Raw genomic sequence first — 18,168 nt, forward strand, 5'->3', positions numbered from 1 at the left:
AAGGCCCAGGAACAGTAGAAAGACACTCTTACACAGCCTAGCAAGGACTTTTATACTTCATCACGGACATGGGTCCATGAAACAAGGTGATGGACTCACTAAAGGAATAAAAACATTCTGCCACTAGACTATTTCCCTACTGACCCAAGAAACTATTGAAAAATGACTGTATTTGTTTCACTCTTTGCTACACAAAAGAAGACTTGGCAGAAGCAAGTGCTAAAAAGGACAGAGGCAGTAGTAATTCCTTCTCTCCTACCTTCAGAAAATGCAAAGAGAAAGTGGTCATTGCCTCCTTGTTACTAACATACCTCGCCAGGCATGCACAGAGAGACGTACAGGTGCCCACAGATTTCAATGAATCTCCCTTAAAAGAACTTGCAAACTTTTACAAATAAAACCCAGCACGTCTCCTACCCTGAGGAAGCATCATCTGAATTTGGACAACATCTAGTCTATAATTACTAAACCCGTAGGCATGCTACGAAAGTGGCAGGAAGATGCCCAGTAGATTTCCAAAGTCATCTCTGGGAGCCAGACACAAAGCTTCCATTACCCACAAGAGGGCTGGGCTGTTCAGCTAAACCCTCCGAGTGAGCTTTAGCTTTAAAAGTCTCAGCCCACTGGTGGAGAACAGGAAGGTCCCCTCCAACAGAAAAAGTAGAAAAGGCAGATGTAGGATGGAGCAACCAGGAATAAACTATTGGGACCCCTACTTACCTAAACAGGAAGGTGATAAGACAGGTAAAAGAGGATTTTTTTTCCCCAAAGGAAATCAAAGGAACAAACAAATAATGGCACTACTCCGAAACCACTCTGAAATGTTTTACATGTGTATTGTACCAATCTGTCAACATCAAGACTTGACAATACTGGGTTGCAGTGACACAGTAGTGCAAGGTTAATACAGGGATGGCACACCTTGATTATGCTGTATCCCTCTCTGGTTCAACACAATCATGAAATGGCCCATCAGCTTTTCAGGCTGAGTACCAATGTCCAGGCCATTACAGATCCGCCTGTTACGATAAATGCTCCACCTGATATTAAACCATCTGGTCTAATTGCTACTGAAAACCGACAGCAAAAATTCAGTTTTATCACCAAAAATTAACATTTTCAGCAAAAAGCTGTATATGATGCATGGTGGAAGAGAAGTTACAAATTAACACTGCCAGCCGTGCTGTCTAATATTCAGTTTAACCACAGACAGCTGAAAACAAATAGCGAACTACATCACTGGCAGTGGGATATATTTGGCTACAATGTACAACAAAATCCCTTAATTCAGGGGCGGGTGTGAAGAACAGACATTCTAATAGCGCTACAGCTGAAACATGGATGAATATAAAGGGTAAACACCAAAATTATGTAAAACAAGAAAAGAGAACAGGGAAAAATAGAAATAAGAAAAGAAAGGGACTATTGGGGCAGCATCTCGGTCACTATGAAACCTCTTTCTACTGCTCTCGCAGCATGAATGTGCGGTACAGCGAACACCACACGAATCGAGAGTCCTGCCATGCTGCCCACTGTAGAGATGGCTTTCTTGTACATGAGAATCAAATGCAACAGACCCCCATATTACAGCTCAGACGTGGTTTATCAAAGGAAATGAAGACAAACACTTTGCGTTCGCCCAGGGAGCTACCCATTTATTTATGTGGCCAGTGAGCTGGGGAAGTGCTGTTTACCCCCATTTTACAGATGAGATACACAGACCAGCCTGAGGTGCAGCAAGGATGCTCTGACAGTCATGGAACCTAATCCCAGGCTAGCACGCTTAACATTGAAGAGTCCTCTCCCAATTGCCTCCATGTCCACATGGATGTTACTAACTTACACATTACTGTGATGCCACAATGTCATGAGTAACCAAACACCAATTTAGGAGGGAAAAAAATAAAACTCACTAACCTCCTTTCATTCTGCGTTATTGTTCCATTCTCCAGCTTTTTAACAGTTGATGCTAGAACCTTGTTTGCGTCATTGGCAAAGTCCAAGTCTCTGACTTCAGAAAGAGGAACCGATACAATGGCAAAAGCTTCCTTGTCCTCTTTTGTTTGGCACGTCCCAATCTGCAATAGTTTTTGGGTTAATATGGGTAAGCAATCTTCCTACCTTTATCCTAATTATTATGCATATTTTATATGTTAGAAGTGAGATCACCAGTAGAGAACTTCAGGAATGAAGATACACGTGTTCACCTTTAACATCACAGGCCTCTCTTCATCAGTGTCTATTGGAATGCTGGTACTAGTCACCCAAGTGTTAGTGCATAAATGCCTCAGTCGGACGTATGAGTTCCTAAAGGAGAACAAAGCAAACAACAGGTTAGATGGATCAGTCCTGAGCTGAAGTGGGCAAGGTGGGATGCAACGCAACACATGACCATGACAATGAGAGTTGAGGGCATGAGTCACACCAGCCGCTCATAATAAAAGGGTGAGGGAGACCTAAAAGATACTGCAGAACCCTTTTCCCTTGTCTTCTTCCTTCTTACCCAGAACAGAGATGCAACAAGAACAAACAGCATCTTGGGATTATGCAAAATGCTGTTTTTAAGTATTTATATAAGCCTAGGAGTAAAGTATTCCTTAAAGAAAAAATTAAAAAGCAAGGTGTTATAAAATCCCATCTGAATAGAAATACATTTCATGAATAAAACCAATTCTTTTCTTATTATTTTTTTTCTGCAAAGTAACAAACCCTTTCAACCTGTCACAGCACAAAAGCCAGAAAGTAAAACTGACCATGGTTTCACAGCTTCACCATTATGATCTGCAAACCCTTGTTCCAGGGAGCAAGCATTTACAGTACCAGTTCTCAACTGAAAATCAAGTGAACAAAGAGCACACATGAGTGTCTTCTAAATTCTTTCCATATGATAATCTGTGGTATTATCAAAAAGCAGAGCTGAGAAATCAATTACAATTTTTACTCTGAATTCTACTTTTTAAATATATTCACTGTGGTCTTCATTCACGCTCTCCCTTTCATGCTGATGGGCTTTGAGTATTCAAGTAAGCAAATTATCTGGCAAAACTTAGCATAGCAAATACACTTCAAAGCTGCATACATTAGTATTTGCGGGTACCCAGCTTTAAAATCCACCCTCATAACAACTAGCCCCAAGTGTCTGCATGCCCATTCAGTCACAATCAACACCGTGTGACTTATCTAGCCAATCTCAGCTAAGCAACACAGTTGAAATTTCAAATGTTCACAATTAAAACCCAGAAGCCACTTGCTGAATTCATCTGAATAACAAACATGTTCAGGGGCATCATGATCTGTCAGGGAAACAGAAGCCCAGTTCACCATACACGTTATTTTGTTGGGAACAATTCAGTTAGATCTATTAGCAGTACAGTTTTTTCAAACAGTGCACAGGGCTCAATTCTGTCCTCATCTATATCTGCGCAATATTTAGCCCATTATTTTTCTCTCCACAGACTCTCTTTAAGTGTCACTTGTTTTATCCTTATAATTATTTTACCCAGTCACAGTAGCAGTATCATGTTTTATACATCCCTTGTTTATCCATGAACACTCCTCAAATTTTAACTGAAGGATAATACTTGCTCGTGTTTGATTTTTTCCGCTTTACTCACCAGCATAATGCTAGGAAGAAACCCTGTCAATGCCTTCTTTTTTTTTGCCTTTTTTTTTTTTTTTTTTTTACCTTGGAACCAGGCAATCAGCTCTCTGAAGAGTGGTGGCATCCAGTTCAAAGAGAGATGCGATGTCATTTCCATGTGGCACAGAGACCAAAGTATACATAATCTTCTCCCCTGCTTGGCGTTTCTTCTTTGAAGCAGGAAGGTCGCCGTCTCTCTGCTGATTAGGCAGAAGGGTTATTTGCTTGCATCAGGGCCCATTATAAATTCTCCAATTACCTTGCAGACAAGTAATACAACTGAATTGTACTCTTCTTTTTTTACATTCTTGTAAGAATGTACCATGACTGGCTTTGGGGTGTGTAACACAAAGGATGCACTTTGCCCCAGGCACATGGGGTCTCAGAGAGTCATTATAACAACAGCAGGTCACAAGCTACAGAGAGACTGCAGTACTCTATACACGATTGCTTGACACCTACAACTTCAAAAAACCTGCGGTAGTTGCAGGCCCTTCACTCCCAACAAACGTAATTACACAGTGCTGGTTTAGAAAGGGCCAAAGTTAAAAGAAGAGAACTAATAAAAATTGGATTTCTTAAAGAGGGGAGGGGATTAAAAAAGTAAGCAATTTGCCTAATTCCACTGTTGTTTTATTTCAGTTTGCTCATTTTTTCTGCTCATACAGTCAGAATCACAGCAGCACACTTTCCAAGCAGCAAGAGCCAGAATATCTGCTCCACCAAGATCAACTTCTCATTGGAAGGGAGGGACACACAAAGCACCAGCGAGATTATATTAGAAATCTTAGCACAGGCTGATAATGCATTGGAGGTTGGATCCAACAGAGGTCTGAGTGTGTCCACTGAAACCGGAGAAGTTCGCTCCCTTCGAGGAGCCTAGCTTTCAAGTGACAGATTTACATTGCATTGGTGCCTCAAAAAAGGCATGCAAATCTAAGGTATCGCTCGTCCTCCCACCATCTGCTGAAGGTCCATGGGAATTTTGTGACCCAGCGCCACTAAGGAACCATCTTCATCTTTAGTTACCTACACAACTTTGTCTTCACAGATGCCAAATCCTACTTTCCCTAAGCATGTATCTTTGCTTGAAGGAGTAATTCACAGTCTGTGCCCGTAACCACGCAGCAACCAAGAGAATTACTGGCATAAGTAAAAGCTGCTCCTCTGGGGTGTTGAGTTACACATATTACAAAAGACTAATAACCAATTAAGAGACTGGCAGCCCAGGGCCCTTCACGTATACAAAATATATCATCGGGGGGAAAAGGAAAAGAGGAATGAAGAAAGCCAAAAGAGAAAAATCAAACACTGGAAACCTGAAATACTATTATAATGATTTATAGTGCACCGCTAGGGAAGAGATGTACAAAGCAATGTAAAGAGGCTAGACTGTACTCAGTTTGCATTAGTACCTTGATTAAAGCCAAACTGTAAGGGATAATCAAGGGCAAAGCTTTGATTATTCATATTGCCAATTGATTAAGCAACAAAATCAAGGATGAGTGAAACTATGTAAGAAATAGCTAGTTATAATCTCATTTCAAGGCACTTTTTGAATCCTTCCAAAACATCCATTTTTTCATTGTCAAGCCTAAAAAAGGCCAGCTTTCCATCTCATTACTTCTAGGAAAGATAGAACAGTAGGAAAAAAAACAGGAAGAAATCCTCTCAGAAATTTTTTTTAGGCTCATCTAGTGATTATTGTCGCTAGTTTTTGAGAGGACGGCTTGCTGAGACAAAGGGGAACCATCTCCTGTGTCTTGCACAAGAGTAAACTCTTATCTATGAAGCAGTCCTCATATCCTTCCATAACCCATGCCCAAAAATATTGCACATAAAAACTTAACCTGTATGCAAGGATTGAGAAAATAGCCAAAATTTTTGTGATTTTCATACACGTTTTGTTTTACAAACTCAGGATGAGACCCAAACTGGAAAGGCAGGTAAACTATAAGAGAATCCTCTTAAGAGCTTAATAGCTGTGAATCAGAGTCTAACATCAAATGAAAATCTACTTCCTAAATTTCCAAACAAAAATGGAAAACTGGAAAACTGAAAAAAAATTTAAAATTCAAGAGGTCTGTAAAGGGGTGAATGGCACAGGATAGTTTAGAACAGCATCCAGACTTTTTGATATTTCCCATAACTTATTTACATTCAAATCTAGTTAGGGTTTCCCAGAAACTACCCACTCTAATTTCCAAACTGAAAAGGCTGGTATACAAAGAGACAGGACACTTCATAATTTTATGCTTTTTTTCCCTGAGGATCTGGGGAAAATACAGACCAAAATATGAAACCATATTCTATACTGTGTTACGAAGCTTTTTTTTTCCTCACTCATGATATAATGTCTGATCATCTCCATTAAGCACGAGTATATATGCACATGTCCTCTATGACAGGAGGCAAAGCCAAAGGCAGGTCTCCTGTGCTTAAGTAGTTCGTGCTAACCACTAGCTCTGTGGAGAAGTTCATCCTGCAGTTTGGGGTTGACTCCACTCACTCACCAGTCTCCCCTGCAGTTTTATAGATGCTATTGAGCAACAGAGTTGGCCCATCAGGCCTAAATCCCACCACCAGGCTTGGGACCTGTCAAACCAGACCTGGCATATGAGCAAGAGCTGGTTTTCTAAAAAGAAAGTCCACTTCGGCGGAGGGCAAGACAGTGTCTGTAACACTGCTAACTGCAATGGAAAGCTTAGCTGAGCAAAATCAGACCTACACAACAGCTGTATAGTAGTTTCGGACTAGACTCAAGCACAAACCTCAGAACTCTCCTTATAATGTTATTTTAGGATATCAGACACACCTCACAACCCAACCTGGATTATGGGTGTTAAGCTCCAGTCAACGGAAAAAAATACGTAACAAGAAGTGACCCTGAACTTGACAGCTCTGAAAACAACTTACATATAAGGAATACATGAAAGAGAGAGCAATAGTCATCGCATATGAACATACACGGATTTATGTCTGAGTGCATGTGCACGTGCCTCTGTGTGTGAGAGAGAGAGAGAATGCACACACACTTGCATACAGAAAGTTTCTTATGATTAATTAAATTTAGTAAGCAGTCATCAGAATCTGCACTTAACCTAGCCATTATTGAATCAGCAGATGAGTCTATATGAGGACGTGGAAAGAAGTGAAAGTATTAGACTATTTCAAATTAATTAGACAGTATGATCAGCTCAGGAGAAGCACTGCATTCCTAGGCAGATGAAAACAAGATGACATTTGCTCAGGTAAGAAACTAGCATATGAGTAGATGCAGCCAGCAAAACCAGATTCAATGAAGAGAAGGGAGGAAAAGAACTGTAAAAGGTCTCAAATGTAGAGAGAAGAAAATTCAACTTAAAGCAGTATGAAGAAGAAGCCAATGAACAGTTTCAGAGATGTTGGTGATGTGGTCAGTGACAGCCAAGGAAAGCGCTCCCAAGACTTCTTTAAAAAAAAAAAAAAAAAGGCAGGTGAATTACATGCTAGGAGTATAGAGAAGTGCAAGAACTGTGGGTAAAACAATATTAGCAAATAGTAAATTCACTGAGGGGAAAAAAATAGTTTTGATTGTCCCAAACTACTGGCAAACTAACGACAGGCTGTCACAAGTCAAATCAGACACATATCCAAGGGGAAGAAGGTGGAATCCCCTCACTCTGTCGTGCGCTGGTTAAATCGCTCGCAAGGATGAGGATGAAGGAAACGCACATTCAGCTCCTCTTCTGCCTGGCAGGAGTTGGACCTACACCCTCCAAAAGAATTTGGACCCAGTCCAAATACCAGGTGGTACACAGAGCAGAGTTAGGCTGCTCTGCCTCACAAAACCTTAGCGTCCGCCTGACTGGAGGGCTGTTAGCCCTGCAGTCGCCAGCCCCACTCTGCAGCAGTAAAGCAAAGCACGCTACTCACATGCACAATGGGATTTTGCCAGGAGGGGGAACTGAAAATACCCCTACCATACAGCCAGCAGCCCCGGCACTCTTCCAGGAGGGACTCGTCTAGGAAAGCGAAGGCTGAGAGTTCAAAAAAGGAGTCCTAGCTAGTGAAAACAAACAGCCATCTTGGTGAGGAGTGGAAACACTGATCCAGGCTCGCAGCAAAGTCCGTAACTCCTGGGCTACCACTACTGATTTGCCGTGCATAATACCGATTTAAAAAGAAGCTTAACAAAAAAAAAAAAAACACAAAAACACAACAGACATAATATGGTGTTTGCAATTTGAAGGGCAAATTTAATTTAACTGGAGACAAATCCCATATTGTAATCAGAGACAAAATAATCAGATACAATCAGATTTGTCTTTCTTGAGGCTTGTAGCTCAGCAGAAAACCCTCCTTCACAGCTCTTAATATAATTTGCTAGTAATTGTGACCTATCCCAAATCCCCATTATTCACCTCAAGTGGGTATCATACCTAAAATGTGGGAGATTTACATGGAGTTTTGCTTATGGAAGGGCCTTCCTTTCAACTGCAAAAACATGACAGACCTGAAATACTTTTTCTTTTAGAAACCCAATCTACAATTCCAATTGGTAAAGACACTTCTTGTGGCACAGAGACAGCCAAGGATAATGCCCTGCTCCTGAATGAATACATTAAGCTGCGCTACAGATTTCAGCAGAAATTAAATTTAATAGCAGCCAGAGTTCTGGAAATGCCTGTTAAATCCAGTACAATGTGGTATCTCAATATGTTAACCCAGTTTAGGAGGCTCTTACAAAACCAGCATTTTCAGAGAGTGGTAATGTGAGCAGAACTCCATAGGTTAGATGATTTAAAAAATTCTATATGAAAAGAAAGTCGAGTAAATTAATGGCCAGCCTTGCTCCCGCACGTTACGAAGCCCTGGCGGACAGCGCAGCAGTTAGCCTCCTGTAACACCTTCGCTGTTGACTCATTTGTGAGTCATCGCATTTTTAGCAGAGACATCACGTTGCAACTCTGTTGTTAGGAGCCAGAGACATTCTGTAAGAAACAATGTATGCGTTTTCAGAGCTGATTCAGACCTGTGTGCAGCAGCAGAATAATAATAATGTGCCGGTATCCGTGTCTCCCCTTCACCCCCCAGCCTATCAAGTGGTCTGACTGCTGGCTTTATATAAGCAGAGACACTGCCATTTTAAAGCTGATGTTTTGGGGTTTTTTTCAAATGTTTTTCAGATTGTTTGTTGCCAGGTTAATTCCTAACCAAGCCTTTAAAAAAAACAATAAATTGCCCAAGCCTATTCTACTTCTTTAAACTGCAACACCTGTGTCCCACATTAAAAATTTTAATTAAACAAACCTAGTTGCTGGAAGGTAAAGTGAAAAAAAAAAAAAAAATTTACAGTGTTTATCAGGAAAAAAAAAAATCACCTGAGTTGGAAGCAAGAAAGAAAACTTTGAATTGCAGAGTTGTTTGGAATTCATAAATACAGATAAACAGAAGTCAAAGGAGATATGTCAACTTGTACCTAGAAGTCCATGGTAGAACTGTCCAACTTCTTTACAGGAAAAGTAAATGCATACCAGTCTCAATCCTAAGAAAAATCTCAACAACAAAAACCAGTTTGGTTTTTGTTAGGATTAGGATTAGCACTCTCTCATGAAAATGCAGACAAATGGAGTTAAGATACCTATCCAAAGACAGCCTTTAATACAAAGGCGCTAACAAATGCCAGGTTCCCAGCTGTTCTTGACATTTCCCCAATGTTTATAGCGTTCTTCTGGATGCTGTACATTTCTGTGATTAGAAATAATAGACTACTTCGCAGCATAAAATACACCAATTTTGCCTTTAACAGGAGCTGTAACACAGAGCACTGTGTTTTGTTGCACGATACACTACAATCTCCCAGACTTCAAGAGAAGAAGCAGCCTTTTTTTTGATAAGGCCTTTAAATCACAGAAAGGTCTTCCCATTTAAAAAAAAAATCTTCTGGAGTTTAGATGTGAGAAAAATATGTGTAAAGAATATTATTCAACTCACTGTAAGGCCAAATTTTACCAGAAATAAAAGCAGTGTTTCACAAGACAATTTGGCTGGATTCTCAAGAAGCAGCCCATAAATGAGCAATGAACTGCAGTCCAAACATAGCTTTAATGCTTGGGAACAAAAGTCCTAGTGACTTCCAGTAATATTTATGTTCTCCGGAGCCAAAACCCTTTCAGACTTTTAAGACACTTAAGGCAAGACAAAAAAGATGCACTTAGGCAGAACCTAGGTGCCTATGCCCACTACTGCACCACGGAAAATCCTGCTCCATTGCTGCTTCCTAAAATTCAGTTGCCTAAGCAACTGTGACCAGGACTTGTAAACCAGGCAGCGAACATGCACAAGGAGCCCTATCGCACATTTAGGAGTTAAGGGTTGGCACGAAATGCACAGATGGCTGTGCCGCCTTTAAAACCCAGACGACAGAGAAGGAGCTGGTAGCCTTTTATCCAACAGACTAGCAGAGAAAAGAAAAACACAGGCTGCAGGCTCAGTTTCTTCCTTCAGTTGAAAGGATTCGAGTATGCATCTCCCATTTCCCTGCTACTCAGACTTCAAATTTTGTTGGGGTAGGTCCACTTCCCCCTCCCCCTCCAGAGCAGATTTACTTCACGGGCAGTATTTCAAAATTAATTGCTTCAAAAGATGAAAAAGAAGATGCCTTTGCAGTGAATCAGTTAGGCAGTCACCTGGCAGAAGAAACACTAGATGAAAACCACGGAGCAAAGAAAGCGTGTGTGCTCTAGGTTACGTGCATATTGGATACAAGACTGACATAGCTGGTCCTTAAAGAACTCCATATATTGTAAGATTTTTGTACTTTTGAGCGATAATTCAAAACACTGCATCATTGTAACATAAAAGAAATTCCTGCACAGGGATGTGAAGCTTTTCTGCTCAGTTGCTCAAGGCCAGAATGAAGGCTTAAAATAGCCATTGCTGACTCATGCTATTTCCAACAAGACTATAAAGGGGTGAAGGATCCAAATGGATTTCTACCACACTAAAAGTGCCTGTAGGCTTGGATTTACATGGAGGTGTTAGCAAACCTTGTTAGGAGTTCTTTCACAGAACATTTTTCACAAGAAAGTGCTGACTGCGTAAACTAAAATTTCCACAGACACATCAGTTTTGATCGTCAATCACTTTTGATTAAATTTTCACTGGAAGTATTCGTCTAAGCTGATTTATCTGATCTGGATTTTTGGTTGAAAACAATACCCAGAAGGATTAAGCCAAACTGTTAGAGAAGTCACCTTTAACATTCATGTTCAGATTAGTCCTGTACCTTCTTCATTATCCAGTCCAGGGAATATTTAACTATTTAGATGAACTGGAATTGCTACAACTTGAAAACCTATACTATATCTAAATTAGTACAGTGTGGTACAATAGGATTGGATCCTTGGTGACGAGGACCTTACATCTACCCTACACACGTTTTCATAGGTCTTACTTCAGACTAGCTGTAGTCTAGTTTTCTGGGCTGGGCACCCATGAAAGGTTGGAGCACAGTGGATACATTACAGAGGTGTGTGCATCTTTTTACTTTCATCCAACAGAATACAAGTTTACATGCTCTGAGATTGCTCTGCAAAGTGAATTGGAGTGTCTTAAATAGGGAATAATCAGGAGATTTGATTCAGAAGTGCCATCATGATTGAACTACAATGTCAACGCAGATGCACGTCTACGAGACGAGCTCTACTGTTCACAGAGCAAAAGCATGAACCCAAGCATTTTCAAGCAAGCACCCTACTCACTGAGGTATTCTGGAACTTATCTCGATTTCCATTCAAAAGCTCCAAGGGCTTCAAGTGTCATTCCAATCCAAAAGAGAAACAACTGGTGGAACTTCCATATTTTCATCAGAGAGAATTCTTGTTTCTCTGGACAGCTTAGCTCTTATTGCTATATTACCATTAATACCAGGTACCAGGGAAGATAGAAAACCGATGTTGCCAACTCCTACAAAAGTCTCCATTTTTATTAAAATTGCAGTCCTGAAGGCATGTAATTATTTAAGAATCTTGGGCTTCATTTCATGAAAAATAAAAAATTCTTCCCCATGCAGAAAAAAACTTGAAAATGTGTCCTTTAAAAGAACAAAAGCCAGAAGGCAAACAGAAAGAAATTAAATTGAATTTTTTCGAAGATCTCGGCGTTTTCAAGGCAACCTCATGAATTTGATGGAGGAATGATTCTTTTTTGGACTACTTGTTGTTTCAGTAACAATAAGATTCCCCCAGGGTTTTAACTCCACTTCCTTCACATGTTATAAACAACATGTCCGGCCTTGCCTCGTTAGTTAGAATCAGCTAGCATGCTCTTGACATTGTGCAAGGCAAAGGCTGTTGCCTCCTAGGCAAAGGGCATAAGGCCTTTGTCCAACCCATCCACACTGCACCAAAGACAACTTGGATCCTTGCGAAGATGTCATGCTAGAGTTGCCTGAAGTGTGGCAGGGCTCAGACTAAGCCTGTGCCTGAGTTATCTGCTTGCACGTATTCAATACAGGCAATAAAAAGAGTCTCAGCATGTTCTTAGATTTAGAGCCACACGTGACTGACAAACATGCCCCAAGGGGGCTTGTCTCCACTCGCAGAGCCTCTGAATTGGTACTGGCACATAAGTAACCAGACTTGCTTGTTCCTGGTTTTCTTGCTAAAGAGGGTGGTGGGTTTTGCCATGAAGTAATACATCTGATTTGAGAAGAATTAATACATTTCGTATCTGCAGTCACAAAGCAGGACAGCTTCCAACTAATGCCAATTTGATGCAGAATTCGAATGAGATTCCTATCATTTGCCTTACGCAAGGGAAAACTTTCTCTAACACCGGTTCTGAGTTGCACCCTAGCTTACACAGGATACGGAAAACAATCCCAGCAGCCGTGACATGTAAGTAAAAGGAAAGCTATGAAGGACTTTCATATGTTGGGCTGTATTGGGTTAAGGATACAGTACTTCCCAGATTATATGCAACATATAAATTCCACTTACCAAAGCTTTTCCTTCGTTATTACCTTCTGGATAGTGTGGGTTAAGCTGGAAAAGAAAAGAAGTCAAATACTATCTTGATAGCTTTTAGACATTTCAGAACTCGGGGGAGAGGGGTTCAGTTCTCTATTATGCATCCACCCTGCAAAAGGACAGTGGAGTATTTAGAAGCAGTATGAGAACGAGAATATAAGAATTACTGATTCCATTTCTGACTGACTTAAGTGAGTATGTCCTCACTTCAAAAAAGTGCATCTTGCAATCAAGCTTTTTAACTCAGGAAAGGAATCTCAAATAACCAAAACCAAGAAGGATGATGGAGAAAGCATAGATAGTTACTAATCTAAACACAGCAAGTTACAGTCACCCACACATATAAACACGCAACTACTTCCAGGACTGACCTTGAGCAGATACATTGAGATAAAAACTAACGTGCTTCATGTCTACTGAGATTTTACAGGAAGACAGTGAACTCAGAATAAACAAATCTTTGAAACAGGAATGGCAATGCCACTACAGACAAGTGTTTAATTACCCTGTGATTCTGTTTAACCATTATTAATGGGCATAATATTTTCTATGTCATACCAGGATTATCAAGCATTAATTAATAACTAAAGTAGTATGACAAGCTTGGATGAAAGACACTATATAATAATAAGTGTAAAGTATAACTATTTAACAGTGTTTAATATGATTTTACTTTTGACAAGGGAAATACGTAGAGTAGAAGATGAGGGATTATGTAGACAGATACATACTCAAATAAACACATATACACCCACTCACTGGCTGCACATGAATCCTTTCAGGATTTGACTTACATAATGAAACAATTTTGCCTCAATATTTACCATATTCCCTGACACAGGATATGTCTTCAAAGCGTTGAAAATGCTGAAGTGAAATTATTAGTTATATAAGGTAATTTAGTTTTTAAGCAACGACAGCGTGTATACATCTCACAGACAAGTACAGTAATTTTCTTGGCTTGAATTTGGCATTACCAGTGTGGAAGAGCCAGAAGTGAATTGCACAGGGCAAGCTGAACAAATCCCAGTAAACCTTTCAATATCACGTCATCATACATCTAACATTACACAGACAACTACTGTGAGGAGTTTTTACTACATTTATAAGGTTTTTATTAATACTGTATCATTTATATCCCTTTAACCAAAAAAGCCAGCTCCTCACCACATCATGAGCCTGAAGAAAGGAGAAAAACTTTTAGATATTCCTAAAATTGCCGAAAATACTTTCCCTCTGCGTCAAGACTTGATGTGCTAATACAGAACTGACCAAAGGTTTATTCTGTCTTCATTTCAGTATTTGCATTAGCCACTGTGCTACCCTCACAAATCTAATTTAGAGAGCCTGCTTTTCTCCCTGCATTGACACCTATCCCAAATCTTGCATTTTGCTCCTCCATGACATTCTCACACAGTCTCCTAGCTCCAGCTCCCACCTACTTCTGTTATACAGCAACAGGAGTGGGTGATGAACACTGCACAACAGACAACTAGAAGATATACATATATACATACATGTATGTATACATATATATGTAACTGTTTTCATACAGTTTTGGTTTCTTCGTAAGTTCTCACACGTCTTTCAGCATTACCTTCGTTCACCTGACACCTTAGAATAATTCTAGTTGCCCATTCTAACAGCCAAGCTCAGCTCTCTACCTTTGGTCCTCCATCAAGAACTGAGAAAATGATCAGGCAGTGCTCCTTAGTCACAGCCACACACAGTGGCCTTTCAGCACAGGTGCAGAGAAGGCACGGAAAGGCTAAATTCGATCCTACCTTCAGATTCTGCTGGTTTTAAGTAAGCGAGAAAAGGTCTGGGTCATCTCAGGTTTGTCACTAGACTCAGCGCAGAGAACCGTGCACTGAGGACTAGATCTTCAAACGGAATAAATCTATGATGTTGCATTGAAGGGCCCAAGTGAATACAGTTGTCTACCCAGTATGAATCGGGCCTTGAATTCTGCTATTCTTCAGCTGTTTGCTTTCAACATAATGATGCTTTAAAAAAAAATATAGCAACAACAGGAGAAACTAGGAAAATCTCTCCCCCACGCCACTTCTTGCCTACTTTAAAAATAACTAAAGAGATTGTCCTCAAATTTCCAAAATAGTTCACCTGTGGACGGAGGCTGAGGGAGACAGAAGGCTCAAATGAAAAATAAAGTCCAGCCTTAATGACGGTTTTTCTTGCCCCACTGCAACAGAAATAATAGAACTAAAAAGATGTTGTTTAGAGAAAGTTTTGAGATGCTGATGTTAAACACTAACCACGATGGAATGCAGTTTTAGAGCTGATGTTCATGGTCCCATTTTTAGCTGTGCTGAGCAGCTGCCACTTTCATTTTCATTTCAGCTGAGGTTGTTGGTGCTGAGCATCTCTGAAAATCAGACTATTAGCTATTATCCCATACAATACTCTCCAGGTAATGGGGCATAAATCATGGAGTGTTGTATGTCATATTACACCTGTTCTGAGTCCTTTTCCAATATCCAAGTACAGCAGAATGAGCTAAGGACACAGTGAGTCTTAAGACTCCAAAATCTATTGCTTTTTCTGATTTACGTGAGATCACCTCCATGTTCTTCAATAAGCCTCCAAAACAAAAGAAACCTTGAAAATAACAACATTAATAATTTTTCCTCTTGTTGCTGACAAAATCAAGTAAAATTCTTTGGAGGTGTTTAGAAAGTAAGAACACTATGCTAAAATGGGCCTCATTTAAGCTCAACCATCTTCAAGCTTTTTTGTGTCATTGGATGTGTTGAAGTTGCAATGTTACGGAAGTGTAGCTGAAATACAGTACCATACATTTCTGTAAAATGCCGCTGGCAGGTGCACGCAGTCAACACACAGTAAGAACACGATGCATTGCAAACTGCAAAGCTCAAGCAAGTGTGATTGTATAAATCATTATTGTAATAGCTTCATTATATGTTTTTTTTTTTAAGAGTATGTCTCCAACAGCTTCTTTTCCAATGCAGAATAATCCAGAAATCCTAATCCTCCGCTGTTTGTTTTTCAACAAACTTAGGTACAGCCATTTTTCACCTTTCCATGGATAGGAGAGAAAAAGGTATCATAAAATGAGAGTTCAGCTTCCCCATGGCTGAAAACTAAATATTATCAAAGACCTTGAAACTCATTTCATGTTATGGCATGCTCATGAGACTCACTATAATATCCCAACACTTGCCCATTACGTAAGGCCACGTAACCTGACCACCTGAGTAAATGGCAATCGCTATATGGTGGTAAGGGAGGTGCAATCTACATCAAGTAACACAGACTCCATGAGTAGAGAATAACTAGGGAAGGGCAGAGGAGAATTCACATCAGTGAAGCGGTGAACTGGCCACCTGATAATAGTTGTGCTCGTCCTTCACTCCGCTGCCATGTAGAAGGCCAGCTCTATCGTGGGGATTTTGCAGCTGGGCAAGGCTAAGGTAATCAGCTCTCACAGCTCCAACGACAACGATTTATGACACCACAAACACTTCATCTTTTCCAGTTGCTTAGACATAAGAACCCAGACCCAACTCTACACATCCTCTAGCCTGCATAAAATCTCCTGAACTCCAGACAATGGGGCTACCGCATCAGCTTTTCTTTCACATCACAGCATCATGGAAGACATTGCGGTTTCACACACACAGGCTAACAGTGCACACTGACTTAGGTGCTGCATGAGCTTTTCCTTATGCTAAGGCCCTATCAACAGGTAATATCACTGTAACTGCAAATGCAACTTGCAGAATATAGTTCACAGGAAGTATCTGGGACCTCAACTTGTCTTGGACTCAACCTACTGGAGGGGACAGAGCTTGGAAGCAGCCTAGCAAACTTGTCAGCAGACAAGGACAGTCACCGCCATGAGAAGGCCACCACCACCACCACACAAGATCATGTTTTTAAACACTAAAATCATTGATTATTTTGGCATTTATAGAAAGATTTGCAACTACAGAGAAGATAATACATTCTTTAAACCTAAACAGAACTTGCATTTACTTGCCCACTTTTCTAAGAAGCCAAATTCCCAACTCACGATCTACACAGGGTATCTGCAAGAACCTGAAGGTCAGGGTTGGCATTGCAGGTGGTCCTCCTGGGTGTATAAAAATTGATGTCTCTCAGATAGATTTCATGTTCCGCCTTTGTACATGGTGGCATGTAAAAGGAGTAGACGTATGAATGCATACGTATACCAATATACTCTTACTGTGGCAGCACCAGAAGGTCCCCAGTAGAGAGTATGTCTGACAAACACATAATAGAAGCCATCTCAGGTGGAAAACTGAGGTATCAACAAAGTCTTTAACCATTTCTGGTTAAAATTATTTGGAAGGGCAAGGAATCTCATTCCTGAATTTTTACCTAATGCCCTCATAATGCAATCATCCTGCTGTAGAGTCTGCATAGTGGGAAGACAACTTTCACCTGTGTGTGTTTGTGTGTTACTTCTGGTATTTGGTGCTCAGAGAATGCAAGTGCCCTTCTAACCCTGAGAGTTATCCTGTTAGATTGAATGTCAGAAGCTCCAGGCTGTCATCTCTACTGATGACATCTCTACTGATTAAAGCTAGTCAAAGTTGTATCTTAAAGTTTTCAATACCTAAGACTTTAACACTACATAATCTCCTGAAGTTCTACTATTGAGCAGAACAACTTCTCACTAATAAATTATTCCTGGCTTTAATTTATTTTTGCATCTTCATGTAGTAAGATATGCTTTACAATCCAACAACTGAATTATAAACCTCAGTCTATACTGTGGACAGTTTGACATTTCACCTTTATACTGAATGCTGCTTTCCTAGACAGAGGAATGCACAGAAAGTGCTATTTTTGGACACTTTAATTAAGAAGGAGGGAGAGCAGTTTGAGGAAAGAAACACCCATGCTGATTTTAATCAAATTTTGTTGACTAGGTAAAGGATATTTAAAACATCTCGTCAGGGAAAAAATTAGATCACCAAATTTCAGCTAAATGAGCATTTGAACGACTTGGTTAAAACCTGCGTTTATAAAGGAAACCCTGACAGAAAAAGAATAAAAGGATCTAATTCAACACACACGTAAACAGTTCCCATTTAATTTGATAACCAGCCTGTTAACACACAGCCTGTTACCCAATCAACAAGGGCAAGTGTTTCAGAAAAAAAAAACCACCACAAAAGAAAAAAATCCACTTCTCAAATCTTTCATCTTCATTAGGCTCGCTTTGTTCTTTGTTAATGTCGTACTGATTAGCTTTCGATAAATCTAAAGGACTTTTGCACAATTTCAAAGATTTCAGTGGTATTCAAAGGACTGTTGCCGTCTTATTAACTGGCTGGAGAAAGACTGGCTACGACTCTACCTTGATAAACCCCATTCAACACTGCCACAGCATCGGCACAAAGTTCCGGCACAAAGATAATCATCATCTGAGGAAAGTTTTAAAATCTTAAAATGCCTTTTATTTCAGGATTGTATTTTGCTGCTGGTTTGCTTATGAGCCATGTC

General features: G+C 40.1%; 1 protein-coding gene across 1 annotated transcript in view; it reads right to left on the reverse strand.

Moving 5' to 3' along the window:
• The window catches only part of LOC104077402 (inositol 1,4,5-trisphosphate receptor type 2-like), a gene marked incomplete at its 3' end in the record, with an annotated part of 58,115 nt that overhangs the window by 8,622 nt on the left and 31,325 nt on the right, over positions 1-18,168 (reverse strand). The window contains exons 10-13 of the mRNA XM_009578628.1: positions 12,625-12,669; positions 3,686-3,840; positions 2,208-2,307; positions 1,918-2,078 (exon numbers count right to left, since the gene is read on the reverse strand). Coding sequence (XP_009576923.1) covers positions 1,918-2,078; positions 2,208-2,307; positions 3,686-3,840; positions 12,625-12,669 — 461 coding nt within the window. The remainder of the gene's footprint in view (positions 1-1,917; positions 2,079-2,207; positions 2,308-3,685; positions 3,841-12,624; positions 12,670-18,168) is intronic.

Source organism: Fulmarus glacialis, unplaced genomic scaffold (assembly GCF_000690835.1).
Source record: "Fulmarus glacialis isolate BGI_N327 unplaced genomic scaffold, ASM69083v1 scaffold1735, whole genome shotgun sequence".
NCBI classification, from domain to species: Eukaryota; Metazoa; Chordata; class Aves; order Procellariiformes; family Procellariidae; genus Fulmarus; species Fulmarus glacialis.